The sequence below is a fragment of the Pongo pygmaeus genome, chromosome 6, assembly GCF_028885625.2.
Source record: "Pongo pygmaeus isolate AG05252 chromosome 6, NHGRI_mPonPyg2-v2.0_pri, whole genome shotgun sequence".
Classification (NCBI taxonomy): Eukaryota; Metazoa; Chordata; class Mammalia; order Primates; family Hominidae; genus Pongo; species Pongo pygmaeus.
This window is the reverse complement of record NC_072379.2, coordinates 43,621,548-43,633,317: the sequence shown is the minus strand read 5'-3', so window position 1 is coordinate 43,633,317 and position 11,770 is coordinate 43,621,548. Positions and strand designations below refer to the sequence as shown.

General features: G+C 42.8%; 1 protein-coding gene across 2 annotated transcripts; it reads right to left on the bottom strand.

Annotated features, from left to right (window-relative positions):
- Positions 1-7,340: 7,340 nt before the first annotated feature.
- C6H7orf25 (chromosome 6 C7orf25 homolog) lies at positions 7,341-10,552 on the bottom strand. Of its 2 annotated transcripts, none has more exons than XM_054495281.2 (2): positions 9,991-10,552; positions 7,341-8,982 (listed from the first exon to the last, which is right to left on the bottom strand). In XM_054495281.2, the coding sequence occupies exons 1-2, from the start codon at positions 10,141-10,143 to the stop codon at positions 7,696-7,698; spliced, it is 1,440 nt and encodes a 479-aa protein (XP_054351256.1). In that variant the 5' UTR covers positions 10,144-10,552; the 3' UTR covers positions 7,341-7,695. The 2 variants fall into 2 exon arrangements, with proteins under 2 accessions (XP_054351256.1, XP_054351257.1); XM_054495282.1 differs by lacking the exon at positions 9,991-10,552 and adding an exon at positions 9,541-9,984.
- Between the last annotated feature and the right edge of the window lie 1,218 nt (positions 10,553-11,770).

The following is an 11,770-nucleotide window of genomic DNA, read 5'->3' as shown; positions in this document are numbered from 1 at the left end:
AAGATGCTCCCACTAGGGAAAACTGGGTAAAAGGTACATGGGTTCTCTCTGTATTATTTCTTACAACTTCACACGAATCTATAATTATCTCAAAATAATAAGTTTTAAAAAGTAAGGTAATTGATGTGGGCATATTTGAATATATAATAATTCATGAGTCCAATATAGTACTCACAAGATACAATCTTCCTCCTAAAAGGTTCATTTGATGTTATTGGAGATGACCATAACACGAATCCCTCACTCTGAAATCATTAACAGGAGAGAAAGAATCAAGGATACATACTGCCCTTCCAGAAGGGGAGCCAAATGGCCCCAGTTCCTAAGGGAAAGCTCTTCTTTATGGAAGAATGATAACTGATAAGTGTAAAGGAAATGATAGAATTGGGGAAATCACCATTTTGTCACTTGAATGGAATATTTGATTAGGGTTATAATCATCAACGCATGCTAAAATCTTAGGCAAAAGGGCAATGGGTAACTGAACATTCACAGTGGCGCCAAAGCATGACTTCACAGTTTACTCACTAGTCATGAGGGCAAAAACGTAACTTCACAATGGAGAGTTCTGGCTGTTACCACCTTATTCAAGGAACAATACTTAACATCACTAACAGTGGAAAAAACAGATATTATGTGCCCCCTAGTGTAACGAAAATGAGGAACACAGTATCAACCACAAAGTATTCTTGCCCAAAATGTTTAACCAGAATTGAATCCAGCCTTTAGATATCCTTTTCAGTTTACAGGAAATCAAACTGACCACTGGAAAATAATCAGAGAAATCAAGAATATAGAATATTCTGTAAGACAACTGTCCTGGTGTATTCAAAAAACTCAGAGTCATAAAAGGGTAAGGTAATACCATAGATTGCAACAGAATTAAGGAACGTTAAACCCAAATGCAGTATCTGGTGTTTCACTGGATTCTGGTAGACAAATCCCCTGACATCTGAATATAGATTGGGCACTAGATGATGCTCAGAATTATTAATTTCATTAGATGTACTCATGGAATCATGGTTGTCTAGAAAAAATGTTCTTTTTAGAGCCAAGTACTGAGGGATATATGTTAAATATCATGATGTCTGTAATTTATTTTAAAATAATTTCAGCAAAAGAAAAACCTAGAGAAAGCAAATAAGGCAAAATAATGACTCTGTTTAAACCTCGGTGAATGGTACACTGGTGTCCGTATTCTATTCTATTTTTTTGTCTGTATGTTTGCAAAATGATTTTGTTCCCTCTCCACCATTCTAATTGTCTCTTTTAGGAACAAATAAACTTTAATATCAGTTAGAAATATTTTCAGCTACATGTAATGGAAAAGCCAACTACAGTGGCTTAAATAAATTGGGACTGATTTTCCACATAGCAAGAGGTCCTGCGGGAAGCATATGTCAGCACCAAAGCCTACATGCTGCACTTGGTCTTTCTCTCATCACCATAACATGGAAGCAAGTACAGCCATCGACCACATCCGACCCTGTGGTAGAAGGAGAAGGCAGCACTATTGCACTTCCACTCGTGTCTCAGAGGCAAGGAATCTGGCCGCCCCCAGCTAAATGCAACACTGGGAGCATGAGGCTTTTAGTCTCCAGCCTCTATGGCACAGGCAGGCAAAGGCGGTGAGGATGGGAACCCAACTTTGTGCTCAGTCCGTATTGGCTGCCAGAACCTTCGATGGAGTGGACTCATTTTTTCTCCATGTCTCAGCATCTTGTTTATATTTTTCATCATTTAATTTATTTGTTGAATCCTGGGAAATCCTATTTATTTCAGAATTCTTTTAGTTTATCTTACCTACTATTCTAAACTTTATTTCTGAGATTGTAATTTTAGTGAGTTTTTCTATTTCCTGAAGTTTTGTTTGCTTGTACTCTTTCCTTTCTTTTCAAGCGATTCTCCTGCCTTAGCGGCCCTAGTAGCTGGGATGACAGATGCACGCCACCATGCCCAGCTAATTTTTGTATTTTTAGTAGACGGGGTTTCACCATGTTAGCCAGGCTGGTCTTGAACTCGGGACCTCAGGTGATCTGCCCGCCTTGGCCTCCCAAAGTGCTGGGATTACAGGTGTGAGCCACCATGCCTGGCCCCTTATAGTTTCTATGCCTTTTTTAATCCCCTTTAATCATTTGTTATTTAGGTGAAGAGGGAAATGCTTTTTTTCCCCATTCTTACTTGCATGATGGCGGGGAAGTGGAGGGGTTATATCCCCCAGCATATGCCTGGCCCTTCCCTCCTGGGAATATAGAGAAATGTATTTGATTGCAAGTTTGAGAGGAATGCCTGGAGGCTTGGCTTGGCTCATCTCTGCGCCTTTTCCTCTTGTGAATAAGCTTGCCACAGGCTGAGGTGTTCTCTGCAGCCCTTTTGGGACAAGCTCTCCCTGTCACATGCCCCAGAATTACCTGCAATCAAGTGGTTAACGTCTGCTTAATTCTGGGCTTCAGTATTAGGAAGCATACTTGCTGCGCATATAGACCACATCCTCCACCTGAGCTGTGTGTGCAATGTTTGGTTGCAGGTGGTATTTTCAGCCTCCCTCTGCCACTTTGAATTACTACTTCTTTTTTTTTTTTTCTTTTTTTTTTCAGAGGATAGGGAACACTTAGAAGATCCCAAAATTACTTTCTTTTATATTTTGCTATTATATATTTTTACATATATATTCTATAATATCATATATTTTATTTTAATGTATTGTGTTATAATCTTAAGTTCTTGAAGAACTAATGCTCCTCTTTATGTGTTGCTGATTTGCTGGTGGTGGAAGGTTTCCTTCTACGTTTTGACAATTTCTCACTGTAAGTGCATCCAATCAAAGCTCAGTTCTTCTATAGAAATCTACGTAGCTGGGAAACTAAAATGTCCCTAAGTCCAGAATGAGGTTGTGTATGTTGTTCTCAGGTGTCTGAGAGATAGCACTTGCCAGCGGCCAATTTTTATACTAATTTCACATCTCTGGGTTTCCCCCATGATGCTGTTAAACGACTTGAACTCTATGTAAGGCACAGTCTGGGCTTTGATTTCTTTCAGACTTCTTCCCCCTGCCCCACCGTCCACACCCCACACCCCACACCCCCCAGAACCACTAGAGTCAAACCCTTGCTGTGTCCCTGGGCAAAGTTTACAAGATCCTCTTTCATGGGCATTACAGCCTTAAGGTTCTGGTTCACTCAGTGGGGGTCTTGGGGTTACCCCTCTACCTCAAGCAGGCCTCATGCCTCTGATTCTATCCCAGCATGGAGGTTAATCCCCACATCCCTACTATTAAGGTTGGGAACTCATCCTTGCCTTCCTTCCTCTTGGGAACAAGACTCCCGGGCGCAGTGGCTCACACCTGTAATCCCAGCACTTTGGGAGGCCGAGGTGGGTGGATCACCTGAAGTCAGGAGTTCAAGACCAGCCTGGCCAACATGGCGAACTCCCGTCTCTACTAAAAATACAAAATTAGCTGGCCGTGGTGGTGCGCACCTGTAATCACAGCTACTCAGGAGGCTGAGGCAGGAGAATCAATTGAACCCATGAGGTGGAAGATGCAGTGAGCCAAAATTGTGCCACTGCACTCCAGCCAGGGCAACAAGAGTGAAACTCCAACTCAAAAACAAAACAACAACAACAAAAAGATTCCCACAGTGTGAAATGTTCTCTGCCTGAATCCATTTTGTCTGCAGTGCCATTTTGTCTGGGATGTTTATGTATCTTTTTAAACTGCAATTTTGTTCCAGCTTCTTTTTTATGCAATCTTGTCAGGTTTTAGTATCAGAATTACACTCATGTTCTGTAAAATGAGTTTGAAAACATTTCCAATACAATGATGACCTGAGACAATCAGCCTGTTATTACATGAGTCAAGAAACACCCCATGGGCTTCAGTCGCATACCCAGGCCCTGTTCTCAAACAGGAGAGCAGGCCAAAGTTCTCCTCTTGGGGCAGGGGACAGGGAGTAAGAGGAACAACACATCTTACCATGTTACATATTTCAACCCCACTTACGGGGTTATGCTCCATATTACCTTTCAGAGCACGGGGATTAATCAGTATTTAAAAGTAGGAAAAAACTTGTCTAATAAAGTTAACTGCATCTGCACATATTTTGGAGAAATTATGTAACTTCTTTAACAATTTTTTAAATGGTTATTTCTTATTTAGGCTTTCTATTCTTCAATTCTAATTTACATTTCCTGAGACAGTCATCTGTTCCAATGAGATTTCCCAGTATATCACAATTGTCTATATATTTCCCTCCAAAGCTGTTTTATATCCTTCTTGTGCTTGCAGTTAGCACTCTTATTTTATGCTTTCTGCTTTTTATGCCTCATTCACAATTATTTTGTCTTTTTCTTTTTGAGACAGGGTCTCACTCTGTTGCCCAGGCTGGAGTACAGTGGTACAACCAAAACTCACTGCAGCCTCAACCTCCCAGGCTCAGGTGAGCCTCCTGCCTCAGCCTCCCTGGTACCTGGGACTGCAGGAGCACAGTACCATGCCCAGCTAATTTTTGTATTTTTTGTAGAGACGGGGTTTTGCCATGTTGCCCAGGCTGGTCTTGAAGTCCTGGGCTCAAGGGATCCACCCTACCTCAGCCTCCCAAAGTGCTGGGATTACAGGTGTGAGCCACAGTGCCCAGCCTGACTTGTCTTTTTCTACATGGACTACATTTATTCTCCATCCTCACCTTTTGTTTGGAATTTATTCAGCTATTCAGCTTGGTTTAATTTATACTATCAGTTATGTTTCCTATTTGACACTCAAAACTAAATAGCTCTATTTTTCAATAGCAAAATTTCAAAGTGTCTGTTGACTCTAAGTAAGATGAGGATTTTTAGCATGCTTTTACTTTCCTCAACCACTTCCAGTTCCCAGGCATAATGATAGTTTATTACGTATCTTCACTCTTTAGAACTATTTGGACATTTGTTTGCTTTATAGCTATAGCTATGTGATTCCTTTGACTTGCCAGTTAACTGATATTTAATTGAACATTCCTTTTATAACTTCCCTCATTGTTTTTGTCTCTTTTTTTTTTTTTTTTTTTGAGATGGAGTCTTGCTCTTGTCACCCAGGCTGAAGTGCAATGACGTGATCTCGGCTCACTGCAACCTCCGCCTCCCAGGTTCAAGTGATTCTCCTGCCTCGGCCTCCTGAGTAGCTGGGGTTACAGATACCCACCACCATGCCTGGCTAATTTTTGTATTTTTAGTACAAACAGGGTTTCACCATGCCAGCCAGGCTGGTATTGAACTCCTGACCTCAAGTGATCCGCCCCTCGGCCTCCCAAAGTGTTGGGATTACAAGCGTGAGCCACCACATCCGGCCTTTATTGTCTAATATTTTACCTTTATGAAAGGAATGTTTTGGCCAGCTGGAATAGACCTTGGGATACAGTGTAGGTCATGTGTGTGGTCTCTAGGGAAGGTGCTATTTCTTACATTCCAGGATCCAGTGCCCTACTACTTGAGCATACGTACTGCTTGCATTATTTATTACATTGTTAGGAGTTGTAATCACTGGAATGCTTGAAAAAACATCATGGTCTTTGGCAGGGCCACAGCTGTGGTCACTTCACAAAGCAGTTTCCTAAAGAGTGCTGTGGCCTATCCACTTTCTAGTTGGCAAAGATCCCAAGTTCTTAGGTATTGATTGATTCATAGGGAGCAATGATAGAATCTACCTTCTTCCTGCTGCTCCTTTAAAACAAGTCTTTTATATGCCACGCCCTTCGTAGTAGTGTGTCTGACAGATGGCTGTCACTCAATGCTTATTAAACGAATGAGTACATTAATATGTCAATTCTGCCTCAAACAAATCCAACATGTATCCATGACTCTGCAGTCCATCATTCCTGCTCTAGCTAAGGTCATTATAGTCCAAACTTTCCTTCAATTTTTATCCACACTACAGATTTTTGTGGTTTCCTTAAGACACCTAATCACAAGCCACACTTTCTTAAAAATCACCAATGGGTCTCTAATGCCAAACTCTTTAGAGAACTTCGACTTTTTTTTCTAGCTCCATCTCATTTTATAAACTGTCCACTTGAGCCTGGTCCCTGAACAGGTCCTCATATTCACAGTTCTGGTACTTTTCCAATCCCATTCCTCCATGTACTTTTGAGTACGCTTTCTCACACATCTTGTGAAATTTCACACCCCAAACCCTCAAACCTCACTTCCTCTCTGACTTCCTGGCCCCGTAACAAGTACTCCTTTACTCTGTCTCCATGGTATTTTCAACATATCCTAGAGAATTTAGTACATTTAATTGCACTTCAGTTGTTTACTTCCACTTTAGACTTAAGAATTCCTTAGAGCAAACATTCATCTTTTCATACCAAACTACTATAATGCTTGGTACTTAATAGTACCAAGTACTACATGACCTTAATAGGTGCTCAAAAAGCTTAAATTCAATTTCTAACCCTAGGCATATACCACCCTACACTAAATTGGAAGCAAATCACAGCCTTTCTGCTAGGAAATGTATTCTGACTTAGTAAAGCAATCTCTCCCCAGAGAACCACCCCCATACACTTAATTCTGCATTCATTTCAGGGTGTTCATGAATGCCAATAACCAAATTCCACCCCCTCAACAAACACTGTGGCTGTAAATTGAGATTCTCTTCTCAACAAATAGGACATTTGGCATGGTAGAAAGAGATCAGGCTGTGGCTAGAAACATCAAGTTTTAATACCAGCTCCTACACTTAGCATGAGTTAACATTTAAGCTCCAGGACTCAAATTCCAAATTTTTAAATGTGGTGAATACATATCAACTTTGATAGTTTTGCTTTATTGAAAACTGATAAAGTATCTAGCACAACGTAGCCATAGAAGTGTATTATTGACTACATCTTGTGTCATGCAATTGGCATGGAATATTCTGTCACCATCTCATGAAAGTGAGGTAATGCAGTTGTCACTTGCCACTTGCAAATGAAACATGAAAATAGTATTTATTGTTCAAATACTTAAAATATGGGGGCTTTTTGTATTTAAAAATAAAATTGAATTTTAAAAATCTTTTACATAATCCCTTTTCAATTCATTCAAATTAGTATTTTACCTTAAGTGTCCTGGGCTTATCTTATAGTAGTAAGATTGTTGGCTTTCTTTTCACAAAGGTCTACCAATGGGTTCATGGCACTCAAATAACCATAATTCACTTTTTCATTTCTTCTGTATTATGTACTTTTTGTAAAAATACCTATCAGACTGCACCTGACATACAGCAAATAAGTTTTTCATTAATGGTTAACTTTAGAATCTAAAATTAATTACCAACGACTACCTCCCAGCCTAAACCATATAAAGCAATACAATGAAAAACAGACTTGAATTTTATCCAGATATTTAATGCAAGATGCAATGTAGCCATATTCCATGAAACGTGGTTAGCAGTAGGGGTTGTAGCCCTATCGAATCAAACAAAGTATTACAATACAGCTGAAAGCTTTATATAGATGTATTTCGGTTCTTAATTGCACTAATGCAGACAGTTTGATAGATAAGCTTCTCTCTTGTGCTTTTTCTACTTTGGGAGGTTATATACTTTAGATGAGACACAAAGAAACTCTACTGGTTTAAGAGTTCTTTTACTATAGACCTTTTTTTCCCACCAGTTTAGATGGGAAGACCCAGCCTTTGGTATAAATAACTTACTTCCATAACAATATTTAAAGGGTATCTTTAGTGTTCACTGTCAGTTGTGTAGTCTTTTGGTAAGGGGGTGGCTAGAGCCTCTTTACTCTCAGTAAGTGCTCTGGGCTGATGGATAAACACACTAAATTTAACACCCTGGTTGTTTGCAGCTCTGACAAAACCACTATTAGCAGTCATTGTGATGGCTTTTAGGGTGTCTCCTGTCCCAAAAATTGTTAATGAGCGGCTATTAATTTTTGAACTGGCCACTAGTCTCAAGGCACGCTCAGAAGGCTGGTCTGGTACCACATTAATTCGCTTAATTAACATAGTGGCCCTCTCTCTCTCCCCAGGTCCTCCTAAGGTATCTAAAATAGACTGAAAGTCCTTGACAGCAGATTCACAAGCAAACAACTCCTTGTCCTTCATAAAGGCCTCCAGCTGAGGTAGAACCTGCTCTTTTCTCTCTTGCTCTGCTTGTTCTGTGAGCACTTTTTCTTTGAAAATAAAGTGGCAGCCTCCATAGCTGAGGGCAGATACATATGTGATTAAAGTAGTAATGTCCAGATTTACTCTTTTGCACACATCGACCTTAATTTCTGTTGGAAACGCAACACTTGCTAGTATATTTTCTCGGTCGACTCTGGTCACCTGCAAAAGTTCAGGGCTCTCATCATCTGATTCACTCTCACTCGGTTGAAGCTCTTCAGGGTGATCTAACAGAGCGTTGACTGCTACTATGTCTCCTCTCACAGATATGCCCATTTCTTTCAGCTTCTCTGCCATGGGGCTGGAGACACTGTTGTAAAATGCAAAGATGATGTGAGGGTTGCTATACTGCACTGGCTGCTGGTGACTGGCCTGGAGGAAGTCTTCAGCCTGCTCAATGATGCTTTTGTCACCATATTGGCCCCTACCCAGCCAGATGTTATGAAGAGCTTCAGCCTTCCGGCCAATGGCTTTCACCCAAGTATGACCACCATTTGCAACTACATCTACCACAAGGGTTTGCTTTTCTCCTAAGGTATCTGTATAACCAAAGACATGAAGAACACTAACAACTTCTTCCAGGTTTTCTGCTGATTCCACAATGGCTCTCAGGTGTGTTAGGTTAGTGCTCTGTAAATGAGATTCTTTAATAGCTACTTTCCCAGCTTCTACTTTCTGCAAGAATTTTAATTCTGCCTTCAATTTGCTGCACAGCTTTGCACCACCTTCTATGCCACCTTTTCTTGATCTAGAAAGTGATTCTGCTCTCTTGATCAGTTCCTTGGCTATGGCGATTCGTTCACAGAGCATGGAATGTGCAGACATGCTGTCAGCATTATTCCTTTCCTAGGGAAAGAAACAAGGCAAATTTGAGTAGTCTCCTAAAATTATGACAATCAATTCTTCACTGGTGATTAAAAACTTCAATCTAGCAACACAGCTTATGGAGGGTGAGTCTATGAACCTGGGCTTGTGTATGTCTCATTTTGGAGCGACTGCTTCCTCTGATAGCTAAGGAAAGGATGGCAGCTACACTTTTGAACTCTTCTTTAGGTATGTCTGACACACTTTAGACCTTCATTTCTTCAGCTTGAAAGCCATGGGGACACAGCATGGTCCTAGGTTAGGATACAATGCAAGAGCTGGGCAATCTGCTATATAAATAATTCCCTTATGTCGATCAGCGGCCTGTTTACTGCTGAGAAATTTTAATAAAAGGCTTGGATAGTCAAGACAAAAATGCCGAAAACAAAAATACACACAGACTGGCTAGTTAGCAAACTGTCCAAAGCAAGTGTCTTTCCTAAACTAAGCACTTCAGCCTCCCTAACCTTTTCCTCCTTCCCGAGTTGGTCTCCTTCAACCGGCTGCCTCATGATTTCCCCCGAGGCTTGGGGTACTTACGCCAAAAAAAATCAACACTGCCTCATTTCTGCATTTGACGTCAACCCAGACTATTTTAAAAGACCGAAGAAGAGCAACTTGCGTCCCACTCCCACTCCGACTCTGAAGGAAAATCCGAAGATGAAACTAAACTCCAAGGCTGCAACCCGCGGCGGCCGTGCCGGCGGCCCCAGCGCAGGTCGCCGGGTGGGCGGGCCAGAGGCCGGCGGGGCCTTCTCGGTGGGCTGCGGGGCCCTCGGCCCTGCGCCGCCACCTGCACAGCCGGAGCCTGCCAGGAGGGGCCAGGGCCGGGGCCGAAAAGCCCCCACCGCTAGCGCCGCGGCTCAGGGGCGAGGCGCTGAGAGCGTGCGGCCGACCCCCTTCCCGCCGGGCCGGCCCTGCCCAGCCCCCTCTGGCCTCAGAAGGGGCGCCCCGCTCCCAGCCTCCCTGCCTCGCTCCCCGGCTCCTCACCGGCAGCGCCAGAACCGCGAGCGCGAGCACGCAGGCGCGTGCACGCAGAGGCCGGGACCCGCCGGGAAATCTCAACCGGGCAGCCCCCACCCCGCTCGAACGCCGAGGCGGCTCCACCAGCGCGAGCCCCGCCGCCTCGGGCACCTCCTGCATCACGTGGTTCCGGGCCGGGTGACGCCAAACATGCGATTCCCAAGCGGCAGCGCGGCCTCCCGAGCCGGGTTGACGCTGGCGCGGCGGCCATGTTTGTAGAGGGCACCTGGCTTCTCCTGCTTGCGCCGCCGGGTGAGTCTGGAAGTGCGCACCCACCTGGCTCTAGGAAGAGGGACCGAGCTCGCGTGCTGGGCCTCACTCCCACTGGGGGCGTCGGCCACTCGATCGCAACCGGGTCGTAGGCATTTTGGGGGCTCATTTTAACAGAAGAAACGCTGGAGAAGCTTGTCAGAGGTGAAAGCTGAGAAGTACTGCCTCTGGGACTTCTGCCTCCCAGCCAAAGCACTTTCCACTGCATTGTCCTGGGCCCTCCATAGAAAGTGTGCTGTCCTTCTGAAGAGAAGAAATGATTGCATGGCTTCCGAGGGGCTGCCATATTCATATTAGTCTAGTAGAGTGTCCAGAGTCACCCAGAAAGATTAGGGCTGTAAGAAAGTAAAGCTAATTTAAAATATTAAAGAGGACTTCCAGTTATAATTAATCCTGTGTATCCTGCTCCTTCTCCAAACCTTAAATAACAGTAAAGCAATGACAAAGGGAACAAACTCACAAAGTCAAAAAGAACAAGAAAAGAGATGACTGCAGACCGGTTATACCAACACATTTTTGGAGGACAAGAGCAATAACTTATTCAGTCCTTACAGCATGGCAGACATTGTTCTAAGTGTTTTACACATTGTTCAATCCTTTAAACAACCTAAAAGGTAGATATTAAGTATACTTTACAGATAAGTGAGCCATAGGGAAGTTACCTGAACCCAAGCACCCTCTCTGCAGATGGAGGTGTCAGGAGAACTGAGCAAACTGCCTGTAGAAGGGGATATTTAGCCACCGATTCACAAAGCAGAACCCCAGAAAGCTTCAGGTGCCTTGAAGGTAGAAGGGAGGGCAGTAAATTGTTCAGGCAGAAGACTAGTTTAAGATGCTAAAGATAGGGCATCAGAGGGATTCCAGACACAAAGCCTAACAAAGGATGAGAGGGGCCATGATGTTTTCCTACTGAATAGTGCAATGCTAGCAGCCCCCTTCTCTGCCCCTCCCATAATGCAGGCACCCCTCTACCACTCCCTACCACTCTCTCCCCATAACCCTGTTTTTCTCTGAAGAAATGAGTAGACGAAAGACCCTAGAGAAATGGCTCGGCGATACCAACATTCAGCATCCCCGGTGTGAGCCTCACAAACACAGCATTTCCCAACGTTTTTGTTTGTTATTTGAAGGAAATGGAAAACGGAACAAAATGGTCTCAAAAAGTATTCTATAACTAGCATCTTCAAATAAAAGATATTACAGCTATGAAACAAGAGGATTTCTTTTTTTAAGAGGAGACAGCAGAGCACAGGAAATGGTTCTTCTATAGTAAAAATGATATCCCAAATTTTAAAACGTCAATATGAGCTGGACAAATTTAGAAAGTAGAAATAGATGAAAAATGGAGCAAAAACAAAAGGATCCAGTATCCAATTCACAGGAGTTTAGAAACAAAAACAAAATGAAGAGAAAATTTTTCAAAAACTTAATAATAGAAAATTTAGCAAACAAACGTTTTTCACAGTGCAAGGGCCCA

Coding starts and splice junctions, on each gene's coding strand:
- C6H7orf25 (XM_054495281.2), bottom strand. CDS start 10,143: ATGCAGGAGGTGCCCGAGGCGGCGGGGCTCGCGCTGGTGGAGCCGCCT. Junction 8,983..9,990: donor TCGCGGTTCTGGCGCTGCCG/GTGAGGAGCCGG, acceptor TTCTTTCCCTAG/GAAAGGAATAATGCTGACAG.